General features: G+C 37.2%; 2 protein-coding genes across 2 annotated transcripts in view; one reads left to right on the forward strand and one right to left on the reverse strand.

Moving 5' to 3' along the window:
• The window catches only part of col4a2 (collagen, type IV, alpha 2), a 119,489-nt gene extending 114,962 nt beyond the window's left edge, over nucleotides 1-4,527 (reverse strand). Inside the window, exons 1-3 of the mRNA XM_084122643.1 lie at nucleotides 4,336-4,527; nucleotides 3,863-3,909; nucleotides 3,725-3,776 (exon numbers count right to left, since the gene is read on the reverse strand). Of these exons, the coding sequence (XP_083978769.1) occupies nucleotides 3,725-3,776; nucleotides 3,863-3,903 (93 nt within the window). The 5' untranslated portion in view covers nucleotides 3,904-3,909; nucleotides 4,336-4,527. The remainder of the gene's footprint in view (nucleotides 1-3,724; nucleotides 3,777-3,862; nucleotides 3,910-4,335) is intronic.
• Nucleotides 4,528-4,649: 122 nt separating this feature from the next.
• The window catches only part of col4a1 (collagen, type IV, alpha 1), a 67,450-nt gene continuing 51,548 nt past the window's right edge, over nucleotides 4,650-20,551 (forward strand). The window contains exon 1 of the mRNA XM_084122644.1: nucleotides 4,650-4,789. Coding sequence (XP_083978770.1) covers nucleotides 4,721-4,789 — 69 coding nt within the window. The 5' untranslated portion in view covers nucleotides 4,650-4,720. The remainder of the gene's footprint in view (nucleotides 4,790-20,551) is intronic.

A 20,551-nucleotide genomic window follows, 5' to 3' on the forward strand; every position in this document is an offset into this window, starting at 1 on the left:
CAGCTGGAGTGCCCATGAGAACCACCAGAGGGCACTCCACACCAGACTATCTTGTTCACTCACAGACTACATTTCCCATAACTCACTGCCCGGACTCATCATCACTGATTGTATTCACCTGTATCTCATTCACCTGTATCTCATCACCTTGTTAGTTTCAGCCTATTTATTCCTTGTTCATTCATTCAATCATTGCAAAGTTTTGTTTAGTGTCACACTGCAACTCTGAGCGTTTTCCTGGTTTTCCTGGTTTTCCTGGTTTTCCTGGTTTTCCTGGTTTTCCTGGTTTTCCTGGTTTTCCTGGTTTTCCGATTTCTTGCTTGTTCCTTGGATTACTCTCTTGCCTCTGACCCCTGCCTGTCTTGTTTTTGTTTTGTTTTGTTTTGTTTGTTTGGACTGTCTACCTGTGTTTTGACCCATTGCCTGTTTCTTGGATTACGTGTCTGGATTGCCCCTTAATAAAGCTGCATTTGGATCCTCTACCCTTGTGTCTCAGAGCGGTTCGTGACAATAACACTATTTGAAGCATTTTCATCAGACCAAAGTTGTGAAATAAAGTGCTGAATCTCCATGACAACACTATATAGCCATAAAACATACTTAAGTGTATTAAATGCAGTAAAATAGTTTAAACTACCTTTCAAAAGACAGGCCTGAGCATTGGTATATCAATATATCATATATTAATGTTCAACCAGTTCCAATTTGTACCTGCACCTACAGTATTTACCAGCTGGCCTCCGTTCCACATATAATTAATCCAGCTCTCTCTCTCAAAAAAAAGGTAACTTTTTGATTAAAATTGTGCATTTGGTCTTGGATTGCAAAAAGGCTCAAAATGTATATGGGTATGACCATGTTATATTTAGGTTCTCTAATCTCTAATGTTCTTCATCATGCACCAAACAGTCTTTACTGTCTAAGTGAGCCACCTACATTGACCATGCCCTGTAGGCTGGATCATTGCCTGTCTAAAATTAGCTTGGCCTGAAACTTGAAATCACTACACTCCTTGTCCCAGTATAATGCAGAGCCTCAGCCTACTGTTGTCACAAGTTTTTGATCAGGGAGGCACAAAATCTGATAAAGCTTTAGACAAGGAGGTTTATTCTTCTTCTATTCAGGGAAATCAGTTTAACTGAAGAAGAAAAAACATACTTGATATTGATTCCTTTTTGTAGAGAGGGGGTTCTTGGCAGAAACACACCACAGGATCCTGTGCAAAACTGACTGACCTCTCATAAACCAAAAGGGCCTTTGAATAATGCAAAACATTATACATGTTTATACCATATAAACACTTAAATATATAAATGTTGACAAGTCAAATGAGCAAAAGCATATACTTTTATACTTTCTTCCAAAGGTTTTGTTGCTGCTTTCTATATTCCCATAGTTGTGCCATGTAAAACTTGTGAAAAGAGTGAAAATAGATTTTTTTCTGAAAGAAAACCTTCCACTGACTGCGCATAAAGATCTCTTTAGGGGCAAATTGCCATATCAGGACTTAGGCTACTGTTCAAAATGAACATTTGTATCAGCACACAACCTTGGAATTGACCAAATTGAAACTATTGAGAGCAAACTAAAGTAGAACATGAGAATGACTGAACGACTGTAAACTTGACTTTTTAATATAACATGTAACTGAAAAGTAGGAATTGACATGTTCCAGCCACGTCAGTGTAGATTTGAGATGCTATTATAAAACCGCCTTACACAGTATGCAATGTCTTCTTCAAAAAACAAGGTGCAAAGGTGCATACCACAGCTAGATCTAGAGCTAAAAGAATGAGGTTAAAGATGAAGGAGCTTTTACAGGCGGCTGGCAAACGATCAGCTCTTTTGAACTTGCTGTGTTTGCTGCTGGTGATGTGCGTGGCCAGAAACACATATCAGCATGAGGATCAGGAAAATAAATATCCTCAAACTGTAAGAGGAGTTCACACACTCATCATAACACATGCAGAGACTGTTGTCCAATGGTAAAGCGTATACTATTATGTCCATTGGTGGTTATTAATCTGTACAAAACATAACAAATATTATAAAAAATATTATGATGATAACTTACTGAATAACCTAGGCATGATGACAGCAAAATAATACACCACTCATCTAAGTAGCCACTTAATTTAAATGACAATTTCATGCAGAATAACCCTTCATTGCAATAACGACACAAAGTTAAATTCTGCATGAAAAAACATTCACTCTATTTATTTTCTAAATGCTTGTTATAGATCTTGCTGTGAACAATTAATCTGTCCATCCATCCATTTTAATATCCAAGCAACAACCGATGCATGAAACCAAATCCTGCCCTATTTTCTTTTTTCTTTTTCAATAATCCATCACTCTTGGATGTATGACACAAATACAGAAGAAAAGATCTGTCGCAACTTCCATTTCATCACAACTTTAAATCTGTTGCTACTTCCTTTTCATCGCAACTTTAAATCTGTTGCTACTTCCGTTTCATCGCAACTTTAAATCTGTTGCTACTTCCTTTTCATCGCAACTTTAAATATGTTACTACTTCCGTTTCATCGCAACTTTAAATCTGTTGCTACTTCCTTTTCATCGCAACTTTAAATCTGTTGCTACTTCCGTTTCATCGCAACTTTAAATGTTTCTACTTCCGTTTCATCGCAACTTTAAATCTGTTGCTACTTCTGTTTCATCGCAACTTTAAATGTTTCTCATCACAACTTTAAATCTTACTTCCGTTTCATCGCAACTTTCAATTTGTTGTTACTTCTGTTTCATCGCAACTTTAAATGTTTTTACTTCCGTTTCATCGCAACTTTCAATTTGTTGTTACTTCTGTTTCATCGCAACTTTAAATCTGTTGCTACTTCCGTTTCATCGCAACTTTAAATGTTTCTACTTCCGTTTCATCGCAACTTTAAATCTTACTTCCGTTTCATCGCAACTTTCAATTTGTTGTTACTTCCTTTTCATCGCAACTTTTAATCTGTTGCTACTTCACTTTCATCGCAACTTTTTATTTAAACAAATATTCGGAAAATAAATACTGAACTACTAAAAAAAAAAAAACATTAAGGACCTTACGTTGACAACCCTGTTTTCTTAGAAAGTTGCACTGGAACATTATGGAGATTCTAGAAAGTCCAGTTCACCCTAAGGCAACATTGTTCATCTTAAATAGTTTTTCAAATTAACACCAGCAATAAGAGACAAAAATGTAAATAAGCAGATGTGTATTTTATACAGTATATCATCACACCAACACTATCTCATGACCAATTTGTAAAAAAATTTACGAGCGATTCACCATCAAGTGTCAGTTTGTGAGTATTAAAACATAATCACTCACAGACTCCGAACACATTTTCCTCATTAACTTCAGGCCAGTGTCTAATCTCTCACTATGGGATACCAGTTAGTTATATTACCACTAACAACCACACCTAATTGATGTGGGACTGATGTGAAACTGTCACATTTCAGCCTTATAAGGAATGGGCAAAATGGGTAAAAGTGGCTTTTAAAAAACATGCTTTCAATTAAAGGAACATGCACACTGCAAAGGTCTGTAAACGGTTTAACATTTGCGAATTGCACATGAGGAAATTGAAATCCAAACAAGGACACTCCCACTCATCTGAGGGGCTCAGCTCAGCATGTTGCATAAAACCCTACACCACAATCTGCACTTAATCTTGTCCACTCAATATAGTAAAATTAAAAGCACACTTACTGCGTTGACCTCTGTTGTAAGGACAAGGACTGCAAGGCACAACAGAAAACACCTGCAATACGAGAAAAACGTGAATTAATAAATGTGCAAAGGGAAAACAGGTGCTTCTAAAACACAAAACAAAACAACAGACTTTACCTTAATGTGTTCCAATGCTGTAGATGGTTCTCACCCTCCATGCGAGCCTGAAAACAGATTAAATCTCTTTAACTATTTTAAGCATATTGTGTGCATATTCACATTAAATGTACTGGTATCTTAGATCTCATGTTGAAAGATCCAGCTTTAGCCGGTAGTTGTGTTTTGGAACATGACAACTGCTTTCTAGCTGGCCCAATCTGTCATTAGCTTACAATCAAGAAATAGCTACAAACATAGCACAAGGTGGTCATATATAAGCGTCCAACTAATAAGCATATTAGACGAACTAGAAACCAAGAACATGTTCCAAAAACTACCATTTTGTACTAAATGTGTAAAATAACTTCAAACACTTGGTATTGTTATTATTTGATCACTTTTAATGACAACAAAACACATTTAAGCTGAATATTTTTAAGAGTAAGCTATTTTTGTGCATTATTGAATGTGAAGTAACGGCAGAAGTTTACCTCAGATCTCGACGCGCTCAATCCTGATGCGTTCGCGCTTTCGGAAAGTTAGTTATCTCACATAAAATCCACCTTTCCAAAGCTGTTTTAAGGGAATTGCTGTTCTCCCAGACTTAAACTTCCCCTTACAATGCTGATATGCGAATGATAGTTGTTTTAAACAGGGTTGTGTTGGTGCGTATTGATGGGTGGTCGTGGTCCTGACAGGGGGTGTGGTGGACTCTTCTTCAAGACATTACTTTCAACAACAGCCACATAACGTTTCGGGCAAAGATGAAGACAAACGTATAGTTCAGGCTCGGGTAGAAGAGAGGCAAGAATTGCTTGAAACGGAGAAGAATCCGTCATCAGCGTGTCCTTTTGGACATTATTCATAGGTGTGAAGATGCGGCTTCCATGTGCCACTGTTTTTCTTCTCACGTTCTCTTTGAGCATAGACAAGAGCACAGCTAAGGTAAGTCCAACTAGAAAACAAACTTATGCTAACTTAAATGTTTGTTTATTAGTAATGTCGTCGGTTTGGCCATAAGGAGTGCCATATACGCTCGTGAGGCTTAAGTCGCGCGCACAGAGAAGTGCGTGTAACTTGTGCGCGACTTGCTTGCGCTCAAGTTCCACTTTAAGTTCCACTTTAGTTCCACTTTAGTTTTCAAATTCGAAAATTTCCATTTGACAAAGTTAAAGGATGGGATATAACTGTATTTAACGACAAAATTGTCCATAAATAGCACAGAATGATTATAGCTATGCATGTTCTGATGCTGTAAGTAACCAAACTAATTATGCCAGTCCAGATTTATCAAATGCATAATGTATATTCATATAGCACGACAATTGTTTTAACAATAGTCCCTATCCCCCTTAATTCTATTTTAAAGTACTTCATTGGCATGATTGTTTAACACAAAATAATGCCAAAACAAATCAAACCAATGACAGGAAACGAAAAATACAATAAAATAGGGCTCCAATAATATAAAAAGTAAACAAAAAAATACTCAGCAATATGCATTGTGCAATAGAATGGAATAAATATTCAATAAGACATTAATGTACAACACCAACTCCTGCAGTTGATATGTTTCTGACAGTTATTTCATTGTTCTACTGTACAAAAAAAGAAAAAGAAAAAAAAAAGTAAAAGTAAATGTGAGACTATGTCTTCATTTGAAATCCATGTTGAGTCTATCTTAGAAAACTTTGCCTACCACAGACAACCTTGTATTCTCTTTCAATGTGTTGTAGGCTACTCTTGTGTGCACACTGCTACAGTTAACACGAACTTTTGTAAACTTCTGGACTTTGTTTTCCATTTGTTAAAGTCATTTTGCAACTCATCTGAGAAATCAGTATGACTTTTAAATGACTTCCACTACACTGTTTACCCAAGATAAAGTATGCAACTTATGCTTTCTCCTGCATGTTAGTTGCATAAGATGCAGTAATCTGAGAGATCTAGCTGGACATGTGTTTTTATTGGGGGTGTGGCTGGGGGCGGGGCTCCAGTGGGAAGCAAGTTCAGGGCAAGGATTCGGGAAATGACAGGTGCCTGAGCGATAAGACCAGGCAGGATGATTGATTGTGTCATGACAATGACGAGATAAATTCACAAAGCAGTTACATCTGGTGATTTTGTCATATTTCTAAATGCATATAAGGGCATATCTGCTGGATGAATAAACTACCCCTTGATACTGCAGATATATTTGTAGGAGTATATCTGTATGAAGAATAACTCTATTGATTTAAAAACACAGCCATACAATGCCCCAACATAGCAGACCATGCCTTACAACTCTATTCCAATGGAACTACAAGCATTAATTTGATTTAAAATGGTATGTCACATAGCTATATTGAATAAGATGTATAATCAACATTTTCCATATATTCCACAACTCTGCAATACTGAATTACAATTGGTCAATTGATTTTTATTTTCATATTAAAACTTTAGAATTAATAAACTTTATGACTGATCATTGTCCTTGGCAATAGATTTCTTGCATAAATGTGCTGGTTTCATATATTTTAGATTACTGTACAGTGTATTCTGTATCTCAAACTGTAAAGCATGACACTAGCAACACATGCAGTGTACTCTGGATGTATTTTTTTTTTAAATCATAAATGTGAATATCAACCATATCTCTCCACTGTTTGTTGGGGTCCTGATCATCCTGACAGGGTTAATGCCCGTCATAGCCTACATTATCACCTAATTATGTGAGCTGTTCTGAACTGTGTATTTTTGTTCTCTGGCATGCGTTTACATCGAAAGTGTGGGAATCTGTAATCTCTCAGCACTTTTTGGGTGGAATACCTATCATATGCCTCCCACAGCTGTCTCTCTCTGTCACCTCAGCCTTGGATTGTAATTGATGCCATTTGTGAGTGGTATAAAAGTCAGGTTTGTTAACACTGTTTAAACAACTACAACAACAATAGCCCTGAGAACAATAATGTTTTGCTTTGTATTGTGTGTGACAAACACCAAAAGGTGTAACCATTTGTTGTTGTTGGCTTGTTTTGGGAGGCAGTATTCTGTAAAAAAAAATCATGACATATTTTTTTTCTAGTCACTTTTTCTAGTTAAAGTAGTATGTATTTGGTGAGTGCAATCCCTAATATACATACTTATCCAGTTATCACATACAACTGAAAAGTTAGTAATGGGAGCCCTATAAGGCGAAGCCATCCTGAGCTCAATCAATTTAAATAAATGTTTAGGTGAAATGGGTGGAAAATAACTGTTGTGTATTGCAAAATCCACCCTAAATCCTTGCAGCATTAGTGGTATGTGTGGTTCACCAGACATTTTTGTTTTTCTTCTTGGGAGTATTTAAATATTTGTTTAAAAAAAAATACGTTCATGATGACTAAAGATGTGTGTTTGGAATTGTTTCCCTAGGCTTATTCTTACAAATACAAAGGGTGAAGAATATCCCTAACAAACAAATGTTCGCTTATATTATGTATGTGTATCTGTCTGTTTCAGTGGCATAATTAGTCTACATTGGCAGTTTATTTACTCAGAAAATCTTCTTCCTTTTCTATTTGTACATTAATGGAAGGCTGCTGGTCCGGATGAGTTTCAGTTGAACATTATGTTTTTCCAAGCTTGTTTATCAATTGTGATTCTCATAAGGTCAAAGTGGTCTCACATGTATTCAGTTCATATCAGATTAGTGGTAACAGCCCCTAGCTTACTTCCTGGAGTTAACTCACTTAATTAGGATGGCATTACAGATTAGATTCTCCACTTGAATGCAGTGAAGAAACAGCCAAAGTAAATGAAAGTGAATTCGGTAAACTTAACTGATAGTAGTGCAATCTCTGAGCGAACTCAGTCATGCCAAAACAACAGTATGTTCCCGACACACCCTGAAAGATGAATTAGAGGACCTATTTACACTTCATTTTATCAGCCTAGTCACTTCATTGGTCTTGAATAGTGAGACAGTTGTCCGATTGGGTATGAATTGCATTTACACTTGAACAAAATGCATTTCCCTAAAAATGATATAAATCACCTCTAATGTTCAGGTGTGATGGATTTTTACTCAGTATAAGTCACCAATATTTTTGGAAATTTTCACTGAAGAGAAAGATTGTAAATATTAAAAAGCCCCTATTATGCTCATTTACAAGTTTTATTTCTAGAATACAATACTTGATTTAAAGATAAAAAACCCCACATTATTTGTTGTCATAGTGTGCATTGCTGTAGCACCTCTTTTTACCATCTGCCTGAAATGTTCTGTTTTAGTTCCTGTCTCTTTAAAGCACAGTCTGCTCTGATTGGTCAGATGGCCAGGTCTGTTGTGATTGGTCTACCGCTTAGACAGAATGTTGAAATATATAACGCCCCTAACCATAGTCCTGTTTCAGCTCCCAAGGCTTCATGAGCAGCTGTAAACAATATTATATATATGGTAACTATAGTGTCGGTATTGGAAGTCACTGTATTTTTTTTTTTTTTTTTTTTATGTTTGTTTTTGCCCACAGCATCTTCTCAACATAGCAAAATCACTTACCCAACTGCTCAGTGATGGTGGGCCAAAGCAGCCAGTAGGCAGGCATTATGCAAATGTGTAACATGGTACAGAAATAATGTCAAGACTATACAAACAAGGCATTTCAGGCAAGTGTTTTCTGTTGAAAAGATAAACTCCATTTGGCGTGGACTTCGTGCTTTAGAACTTTGTAGTTTGTATGCATTACTTGGAAGTGCTCACTTATTGAATGCGTAAACCTGTGCTCACGGTCAATGAAGTATACTTTGAAAGTCTTGCATGCTCAACTGTACTCAGACAGAGCAGAACATGGAAAATGAAGTATATTTAGGCCTTGAAAGCCATACTATGTAAATGTTGGTGTTTTTAAATACACATACAATCTTTATGTGCTTTATGTTAAAAAGGCCCATTGTAAGTGTATTTTGTATTTGAGTCTGTGAGATTTGCTCTGGCAATCAGCCAATGTCAGAGCACGCTGTCAAAGCAGCGACGTGAAGACACTAGGCTCCGCCCATCTCCAGCAGGTGGCATTGATTAGCATTAGTAGTAAATAGCTCTGCATGGGGTGAGTGTAGCAAACGGACTCTATGCTTTCTTGCCATTGATGTGTGTGTGTGCGCGTATATTATACAAGTAAGTTGGTTTATGTATTTCAACTCATGTTAATTGTTTGAAGAAATGCATTTGTTTGTTTGATACTATTTTGTCTACTCCTTGTTTAAGGATACTTCACATAGAAGTAGGTATTTCATTTGTGTTCACGTATTCACATGATGTTGCTTATGTTTCATGGAAGCATTTCTGCTACATCTCATTGTATGTATTTATCTTGTTATTGAATTGTTTCTGTTATGTTATATTGATATAGATATTGTATGCTTTGTTTTAGACCACACCCATACTCATGACCTCACGAATGTACTCATCTGCACTTATGTGCTAAACCTTTATTGAAGCATTATGGAATTGTTGTGGAGAAAATAAAGCTACAAAGAAAACTTTCTGCTGCTTCTTCATGTCTCTAACCGGACATCTGTGGTGAACTAGTCCCCCACTGGCAAACCCAAACTGATTGAAAGTCAACAGTTTTCTATACTTTATGTAGTTTGTAGAATGTGAAGTTTGTGAGCTGTAATCCGTCTTATCACACCATCTGATAGTGAAAGAAATTCCTCAAGTGACTTGTATCTCTCAGGCCTGCTCTGCCCCTCGAGACTGGCAAGTTTCATGAAGGTGGGTTGTCTGTCTAATTCTTGGAAACGCACATGTGGTGATGGGTGTGAGAAAGAGTGAGTGGGGAGACGGAGGATGGATGAGGTCCAATTGGGGGGAAAAACATGACGGACATCACTAGGCTTACACACTGTTCCGCCTACGCCTGATCGGACTGTTCCAGCATCTCCCGAGAGAGGGTGGATGGAATGCCAGTGCAGAGGAAGCAACAGTTGCAACTGTTTACCTTCTTGAATCACTGTTCCTTTCCCACCGCCCTGGACATTTTTCTCATTTTCTGTGTTTTATTTGTTTTCATCTTTATAGAAAACAACACGTAGTCTCATAAAGCACTTACATGTGCTCCCTTTTTTAGCCAAGCAGCCCCAATAAAAGCATTTTTATAGGGTACTCAGTATTTGATATACACGTAAATTGTTGGCTGGACTATGAACAAAATGTTTGTTGAATGTTTGTAGAATTGCACCTAAAGACAGGGTTCCCACATCATGATTTTTTTTTATTTTATTTTTTAAATTGTGATTTACAAGCCTGGAAAAGTCATGTAAATTAAAATCTTAAAAATTTGACCTTTTTTATAGTGAATATAAACATTTCTAGATATGGTCAGCACCAGAACTTTTTGTGTAAAAAAAAAAAAAAAAAAAAAAACCTAAAATCTAATAATAAATGTATTGATCCCTACACGACATGAGGGGAAAAACAATAAATACTGTGGCCAATAATTACGAATTTTTTCCCAAATTATTATTATTTTTTTTCCACTTGTTCTCTTGTCTTAGTTCAAACGTGGCCACAACTTATTTATTCATTCCCTTGTTTAGGTGAATCATGGCCACGATTTAACTAAAACTAGAGAACAAATTCTTAACTTGTGTTAAGCATGTCATGTTTAAGGGCTATGTAATGATTGTAAAAGTTAGAAATAGTAAAGTCATGGAAAATCTTTGCTCAAAAGTTGTGGGAACTTTATAAACAAAATAACTGAAATCCACATTCTGTGGCGTTTTAGTTTGTCTTCATTATTTCCTGGGTTTCCTTTCTGTTGTCATGTGGTGTGTCTAAAATCGCGTACTATCTGAGTAGATACTACATTTGAATTTGAACTTACTTCGCGACGGTTAAAAAAGTATGTTCTATATAGTATGAATATCGGTTATATTTATGAAATCCAGACATTCTACATCCACTATGTTATTACTGTCACATGACCTACCAGCGTCAGTTGCGTTGTTTCACAGCCATTCATAAATCCTCTCCCGTGGCCTCATGGGAGAGTAAAGTGTCCATCAAATGAGCTCTTCAGCGGAAGTAGTAGGTCATCCGGTTACTTTTTGCCTACTGTTTTTTGAATATTATGTATTCGGACATACTACACCGAACGAACTGCAATGGTGTCTAGCACGTTTATCATTGGTTGTCATGGTTACTCATTGTTTTCTTGATTTCACACAACTGTTCCTCGTTTTGAGCCTTTGTAAGTTGTGTGTATCAAACCCTCAGTTTTATTCACTCATTGTCTCATTTCTCTCTTTTGTTTTGTTTACTAAAGTACAAGTTGCATTTTAGATCTGCTTTAGGGCTTAACTCTGAGCTCAAGCTGAGCCTCGGGTCGAGCCTCCTCCAAGGACAGCAAGCCAAGTTAGTTTACTATTAACCTTTAAGGCTGAACAGGCAGGCGAACTAGTGAACTGACAGTTTAGAAATGGCACTGAAATTCCAAACACAATTCAGACTGACTTATATGCATCATCTTAAGCATTTTTCTCTTTGACTAAACACCCCAAGCTAAACTGAACAACCCTGACCCATACATAGGGCCATTGCTTAAATTCACAGGGCCTGGGACAGAATAACCCCTGGGCCCCCCTTTAACTGAGACCTTTGTGATAGGGCCTGGGACAACCTTCATCTGGTGACGGCATTGCCCTTCTAGTTCATGAACTATTGCTTGGTGACCACCCTGCTTTACTTGACTATAGGCAACCACAGAGGTGGACTGGTGAAAGCAGTTTGTGATTATGATAATCATTGTTTAGGAAAAGTTGAGTAGTAATGTGTTGTTTGAAAGATAAAATGCTTTATTACTGCTGAACATCATTTTATGACAGTGAAGTATAAAGTGAAATGTTATACTCCTGCAATCCAACCACACACACACACACAGCTTTGTAAAAGGCTTTTTAACGGGATGTGAGTGTATATATCTGGGTGGTCTGGGGAAACTGTTGTTATGCCCTTAACCTATTGATCTGCTGCCTACAGTGTAGCAAGTTTTGTCATTATATCAAGCCTAGATTATCTCAGTGGTTTATGTACTACTAATACTGCACAGAGAGGAAGGCATATACAAATGTGTTATGGCTTAATGGTTAAATAAACTTCATTACTGATAAACTTTGTTGCTGGCCCATGATCAGAACAAGACAAGGGCAACAGTTTTCCTATTATATAGCTAAAACAGTTAAACAGCAACGCCAAGGTCATGGGTTCAATTCCCAAGAAATGTGAACTGGTCATAATCATTGCTTTTGCATTCATACACAATTGGTAACCACTCCCAAGATGTGTAAATACTACTAGGTGATTGGAACATACCTTTTTTGGGGATAAGGAACATACCTTTCATTGAATCTGTGCACTCACAGTATCTTTGTTCCCTTTTGCTGTAGTTAATCACTAGTCTCTTTCACATTGTCCGAGGTATTGATTGTTTTATACTGGGATAAGGGGGAACAGCCATTGCACACAGGGAGTCCCAGATCCCAGGCTTTCTCTGCGGGAATGTGGAAATTAGCCTGGGTAATACCCATAGCGGATCATTTGGTCTCGGTAACTGGGACTCAGCCAGCCCTACTGGCCCATAATGCATGAGACAGCCATCTGCCCTGTCAGTCAAAGTGGAATGGAAGATGACTCAGAGAAGATGCCTGTGTAGATATCATTATAAACAGGGGCATCTTGCATTGTTATTATTAGTATTTTTTAGAAGGGACACCAGTAGCTGTGAGGATTCATATAGGCACAATAAGACATGACCAGACCCACACAAAAACTGTAAGGGAAGGTTGTTTTAAACAAACAGACAAACAAACAAATAAATGAATCATTTATATTGTGGTATAATCACATTTTGTGAAGAGCGTATCATAATCCATAATGTTGCACTACCAAAAACAAACTCTTGGGCAGAAAAAAAAGACCAAGCCAAAATTTGTCTCAAATCCAAACAGAAGTGCTGTTTTCTTCTGTCTGACCTGCGGCCTCTCTCTTTGAAAGATTGGTCCTTCTGTTTCTCACCATGTCTCCTAAGCATCAAAATTGGAAGGAGTTTGTGTTGTTCTCTGGTTTGTTTATGCAGCTGACTTAGTGGATCTCAATACATTCAGTAAACAGTTTGGACTGGACAGCACAATCTTTACTCCAGGTCATAAAGCATAGAAAAATATAGGGGTTGACAGTTTGTTACATTTGTCATTAACTTTTGACACATTATAGGCCTTTACAGCATATTTCCAGACCCTAACACATTGACTGGCCATTTAAAACATTTTCTTGTCACAATGCAGCTGTCTGGCCAGACCCTACCAGAAATCAGGTCAAATTTAAAGGGATTCTTTTGACGTAAATTTGAATGATTAGAATATAATTGTAATTTTTTATTTATTTATTTATTAAATTACATTGCTTTGCTTTGCTTGCAAATTTCTTGACACTTTCAAAGAGAAATGTCCAATGAGTGGCGTTAAAAGCACGATCTGGCAAAGTTTTATTATGTTGGTTTTGGTAATCATGTGTAAAAGTGTTTTGAGGTCATATAACATAGTATTGTGTAAGGAACTGTGTGAAAATAAGTCTATATTAATCAATAATCTGCCCCTGCTATAATCATAATTTTGTGAGAAACAGAATAATAGCTGTGTTAGGTGTTTGACTGCCTCTATAGAGGTGCATTTTTCCAATGAGCCGGTGTTGACATTTTCACTACTGGTCTCAGATTTTAGACCTGTTGTATATGTTTGTAGTGACCTACTGTCAGATAAGCTATTGGTGGCAACTTATATTAATTGATTGCTCTAGTTTTGTCTCTGGTTTGCATCTTTAACCTGACGTTTTTGCCATGACATAAAACATGCACTTTCTCGCAGACATACATAAGCACAGACTGTTGTCAGAGAACCATGAGTTAGATCCCAGCATGCTATTTTGGCCTTTCACAGTGCCACGTGAACCAAATTAGCCCAAAATCCATGCCAGCTCTGCCACAGGAGTGTTTGCAGAGAGCATCACATAAGGAGGCGTCTGTGGACTTTATTAGGAAGAATGTCATGTTGTCATCAATGTTAAAGATCAGATGAACAAGCTTCAGGCAGTAAGACCAACACTAAACACTCACATTGAGTTCATGACTAAACTAACTCCAAATTCACGTGATTCCAAGAAACAGAAGACACAGATGTTTTGGAAAAATCTCTAACCTCGCTTTGATTTATCCGGAGAGCATTTGCAAGTAGGCCTCACAGGCTTCTGCGCAATGTTTTGGAGAACAGATAACTATTGTTAGTGACAGCCTCTCTGTCCAGTGCTCTGAATGCAGTGTTTCAAATGCTGTTTGATCGCTCTATTGTTCAATGGACCAGTAGGGGCGAGTTCATGCACATTTTGCATTGGGGTCCGTACTGCATGCACATGAACTCAGGACCTGTGGGTGTAATTTTTGGGGTTTTAAGCAGCAACCCTTTTGTACATTGTCATGTTTCTGTGTGTGGGATTTCAGATGAGATTTTAATTGATGTGAGATCATTCGTAATCTCTCTGTATCTGATCTAAAATCACTGCTGACAAAGCACAGCGCCTGCTATTCCAGCATGATTCAAGGAAGAGAGAGCAACAGATAAACATGGATGGTACGCAACGATAATCATCAGGACAGATAAACAGAAGTACTTTCTTCTCTCTCCGTGTCTTTGCTTTCCCTGTTAGATCTGGTCTTGATTGTTTTAATTGGTCGCTCCACCCCTTGTTTTGCGTCATGGAGAGTTTGTTTACAGTGTTGATGGTTTAGCACGTGCAACTTGAGCACGTGATCCATGTGGCAAGACCATCATTTTCTCATGAATGCAAGTTATGAACTTGATTTTTACATTGCTAGTTGGCTTCTTACTGGCTCAGGTCAAAAGAGCCCACCAACAATTCTCTATGATATTTTGGATCCTAGGTATATTTCTCAGTGTAAGCATTTGGGCTCATTTTATCACCCATAAGGTGAACACATAATTTTTGTTGCTTAGAAAAGTGAAATATCAAACCTCTGCTCAACTAGCCTCACAATTTTAGGTATCATTTACAGCAAATATATTTTCCTAATTAATTTTCCTGCATTTTCCTTGCACCTTGAATACATGTGAGTGAACATCTCATAATTATTATTATAATATTCAATAATTATTATCTTACACACAATCACTGGCCACTTTATTAGGTACACCTTGCTAGTAGAGAGTTGGTGCTGGAAACATTCCTCTGAGATTTTGGTCCATATTGTCATGATAACATCAAGCTGTTGATGCAGATTTGTCAGCTGCATATCCATGATGTGAATCTCTCGTTCCACCACATCCCAAAGGTGCTTTATTGGATTGAGATCTGGTGAATGGCTGTTTGAGTATAGTGAATTCATTGTATCCCATTGGAAGTAGCCATCAGAAGATGGGTACACTATGGTCATAGCTCAGGTTATAACTATACTCAGGTAGGCTGTGGTGTTTAAATGATGCTCAGTTGGTATTAAGGGGCCCAAAGTGTGGCAATAAAACATCCCCCACACCATTACACCACCACCAGCCTGAACTGTTGATACAAGGCAGGATGGATCCATGCTTTCATGTTGTTTATGCCAAATTCTGACCCTACCATCTGAATGTCGCAGCAGAAATTGAGACTCATCAGACCAGGCAGTACTTTTCCAAAGTAACTGGCTGATTAGATATTTGCGTTAATGAGCAGTTGAACAGGTGTCCCTAATGTGTGTGTGTGTGTACTTGCTTTGCACAGTATAAAAATTATTGTCCATGGAGAGCCTAAACGCTAAACCTTACATAATGGGGACAAAATGTCCCCACAAAGATGGCAGTATCCGAAATCCTTGTCTTTGTGGGGAAATTTGTTGGTCCCCATGAGGGAAACAGCTTATAAATCATACTAAGTAATGTTTTTTGAAAATGTAAAACTGCAGACATTTTTTCTGTGATGGGTAGATTTAGGGGTAGGGTTAATTTGAGTGGATAGAATATACAGTTTGTACAGTATAAAACTCTTTATGTCTATGGAAAGTCCCCATAAAACATGAAAACACAACGTGTGTGTGTGTGTGTGTGTGTGTGTGTGTGTGATAGAAAATTGCCTACCAACATGTTTAAAGTTTTCATTTTTGAATAGCTATAGATTTTGTTAAAAAATTTTAATGAAAAAAATAAATAAATCATGTAACTGACCCAGCATACGCCAAATCAGCCAAGCTCTGGAATCTCAGTGCATAATGAGGAGGCTGAAACTCCCAAGTTAACAGTTGACCCTACCAGTGGAGGAGTGGACTATTACTTTTTATGTGTCTGATAAAAATCCTCTTGTTAAAATGAAACTACATTGTCTGACCTCCCACTGTTCCATCCAGCTTTAGTTTTATTTGTCATTTTCTTTTACATTTTCTTTTAATCTGCAGTAAATAAGCAGTGGGTTACCTCTGACACCCACTCTGTTTTTCACCTCTGAGGATGTGGAGGAAGAAACCTTCTAAACACAGAAGCTGGATTTTTTTTAACCAGTTGGACACGTATCAGACTGAAACGAGACACAGATGTTATTTTAATTATTAAACCTGAAGCCCGTGTGACATCCAGCCCTAAATATAGAGCAGAGCAACTGTGTCAGTTCCAAAAATGTAATGACCTGATGTTCCATCCCAGTCCTTCCTGGTCTGTTCAGGACATCAATTGTGGAGATTTCCTGTCTAAAAAAAGGTAGGGTCATTGTTAGCTTACACATGATCTGAGGGAAAGACATGGCATTTGACTAAGGAAGTCATGATATTCTTGACTTTAGTTCACTCTTGTGCTTTACCTTTGGAAAGAAAATGCTATTTTTCTTCCCTCTGGGTGATTCCTGTATTATTCAGATGCAGATATTTTTGAGTTACTATAATACAGGGGCACATACATTTGTCATGTTTGTGTATGTAGGCATTGCAATTGTAACGGAAGCAAGCTAGTAAGAGCTGTATGTGTAAACCTCACTCCCCTGGCCTCAAGTGCAGCAGCAATGCCGGTTCGAATCCCGCTTGGAGCAGGTCGAGTAGAACCAGTTACGCAATGTTTAAGCGCCTTGGCTCTTTGTATCGCCTCTGTGATCATGAAAACCAACAGAAAGCATTTCCTTACCTTTCATCTGCATTTTTTCTCTTGAGGCCCTAAAGCAAATGCCAAACACTTTTACGAACCACAGACTCATGTTAGATTATGTCCATAGATTGTGAAAAAAATGATCTGCATTTTTTTTGTTTGATGATGTTGTTTGAGAATGGAATGTAGAATGTATAGATTTTTTTTAATACATTACCTTACATTAACTTAAAACAAAATATGAGACTAATTGTAATTACATCTTTTTAGCAGACTGAAAGCACTATAATATTATCCAGAAAACAGCCATTCTCCTACACTGTAAAAAATTTCTAACCCTCCCAAATCAAAAATTTCAAGTGACCGATAACATCTACATTTTTCAATTGGCCCAAGTGAAATTCTTGTTGCAATAGTCTGTTAACATTGGCTCAATGAGAAATAATACGTCAGACTAATTGAAAAATTTAGATGTTATCGGTCACTTGAAATTTTTGACTTGGGGAATTTTTGTAATTTTTTTTTACAGTGTAGGCCTATCTTCTGTCCTTTAGATGCCCTTCATATTCAGTGAAGAAAACAGCTATGCCCTGCAAAATCTTCTCACCCCTGTTTAGGACCACAACTCTATTTTTGAGCTTTTATTGCAAGGTTTATTGCATCCAGATTAAACACAGAGGACTGTCTCTGAATGTTTGTCTTTTCTTAGCTTTGTGCTCTCTGTCCACTACCTTTCTCTCTTCTCACGTTTCAGGCATTTACTCCTGTTTTTAGAGTCTGACCTGTGCTCTTGTTCTATTGGGATCTCACTGTGAATTTTCTCAGAGACTTGCACTTTCCCACAAGAACAAGGAAAATATTTTGTACAATAAATCAGATTAAGTTTACCACCCTCTCTTTGAATCATAGCAGAATATGGAGTACCTCCAAACGTCCATGTGCCTTAGATTATTGCATTAGCAGGAATTCTCATATATATGCATGCAGTTTCATTATAAACACAGGGTCATCTATTGATGTTTATGACACAGACAGTATCTCTGTCAGGGTTGCATGCAGTTTCAATTCCATGGATGACGCGTGACGCAGAATGAACGATGATAATATACTTTAATTAAGAGCTATAACACTACACAAGAACCACAAATGTTAACGTAGAACACTAAACGTAGAACACTAAACTGAAGCAGAGGGCTTAAATACACAGGGCCAGATGATTAACAGAACAGGGAATATCGTAAGCAGACTCCAAATTGAATCCCACATTTACTAGCTCTCTCATTAACACACCATTAATGCAGTATCTTGAATGCTCTCACATATCCATGCAAAACATTGGAGATGCAACATTATGGAGCAATAGATACAGAGGGGAATATAATGACCCACTTTATAATGATCATATTGCATCAATACTTCACAAACTTTTAAGCATTATTTGATTTAATATGTACAGTTTTTTAAATATACTTTGATGATTTGATGTTCATTACAAGAAATTCATACAGGTTTGGAATGACATGAGGGTGAGTACTGTAAATACTGACCTTTTGCTGATCTATGGGAGGTTTTATCAGAGTAGCATCTAAAATAAACACTATAATTGCTTTTAAAAGGTCTGCAGTTCAAACCAAAACATTCTTTTGGAACCCATCTCAAATTTTAACACAAATCAAACACTAACACTGTAACTTGAATCTATGTACAAACCTTTATGCAAATCTCTCTTTTTTGAACTGTCGTTTTTTTCAGTCCCTATTTTGCATGCAAACAGACTTGCATAGCTGATGTAATAATGTGGGTAATGAATTTGTCTTAGGGCGCTTTCACAATAGCACTTTTGATGTGCACCCGAATTCGATTGGTTGGTTTGGATGATATGAACGCTGTTTTCTGAACTTGCAGTACCCGAATCCACCTTAAAAGGATGGTCTGGGGTACGGTTCATGTGAACTCCGGTACAGTTCGCTGCTGATATGAGGAAGTGAACCACTATTGATGATGTATGATTTGATAAAACCAAAGGTTCAAAAACCAAAATAGGCTATAAAAGTGAGGTGAGCAATGCTATAGACCTTATGTAGCCCCTCCTCTTAGCACTGCACAGGTTGTGTTCTGTCTTCTGGTTCGTGTTTACACAGCATGACGGTAAGATCTTACGGAATTATGAATGAACCTCTCATTTTAAAATCTTCCCGCTCTACTGACATTTTGTTGTGACATCCGCTTAAACGTAATCAAAGACTTTCATTATTTCTACAATAAGTAAATCCACTTCACCAGCTAATTCGACAGCTATGCCATAGAAATATACAGAGCTACAGCAAAACGAAGTTCAAACACAAAATTGTAAAGATGGCTGCTCACTTGTTTCTCTAGTGCAAAAGGGCTATACATTTTACAGCTGCGTCGTCAGGTGTAAACAGCTGCTGCTTTGATAATGCAAATGCATTGCGGTTCAGACACAAGATAAATGTGAACAAAATCCAGCAGGGGGAGGGGGGGACATTTAAACTCGGGTTCGGACCAGGTAATCGAACCAAGTGTGAAAGACTTCACTTCTACTGTTCAACTGATTGAACTATGTTTATGTGTCTGACATGCTTCACTGGCTCATTGTGCATGTGGTTTTGGTAAAAGCTTGACACTGCCTTCATGAGCATGATGTAGCCGTGCTTTTGACAGATTGCTATTAGTCTTTGTTTAATAAGTTGTGGACAGAAGGAAAAAGCAATATCCATCCTCTTAATGCAGGGAAACCCCTCCATGGCTGAAGCATTAGTGTGGGAGTTCCTTCCTTTTTGTGAGTCTGGTTGGCCTCCTACACACAGCATGAGATGAGAAGAGGCTGTGTGTGAGAGAGAGAGAGTTATCTATGTTCAGCAATACTAGTGTCTTCTGAACACTTTATAGCAGCCCTATGTTCCTCATTGGTACATATTTGTCTTTCACAATGTATTGCATTTACATATTTTACATTAAGCAACTTACAATGCAGCTATATTACACATCTTGGCTTGTGCGTTCTGGGAATCGATCTCATAACATTGGCATTACTAGCACCATTCTCTATTCTCTATATTTAATGAATTAAATACATATATAATACAATATATAATAAATAAAACTTATTTAAAATATTTGTGTACTATGCATTTTAATGCTTATTAGAGAATCACATTTTTATCACGTCAGTGAGAAAAAAAGTCGTAGTTGCAAGTGATTATTTATTTATTTTATGGATTTATTTATTTATTTATTTATTAAGGACAGTGCATATTAATAAACATTTCTGTCAATATGCCAGAGTTAGCCAGAAGGCTATTTTTCATCTGCAGTCCCTAATGTGTTTATGTATTTAAGGATGTGGATGTGTTTTAGTATAGAATGAACTTATGTTATGTTATGTTATGTTATGTTATATGTTATATGTTATGTTATGTTATGTTATGTTATGTTATGTTATGTTATGTTATGTTATGTTATGTTATGTTATGTTATGTTATGTTATGTTATGTTATGTTATAATCACAATGTATTATGTGATTGGCATAACGTAAAGGATAC

Source organism: Abramis brama (assembly GCF_963993115.1).
Source record: "Abramis brama genome assembly, chromosome: 8".
Classification (NCBI taxonomy): Eukaryota; Metazoa; Chordata; class Actinopteri; order Cypriniformes; family Leuciscidae; genus Abramis; species Abramis brama.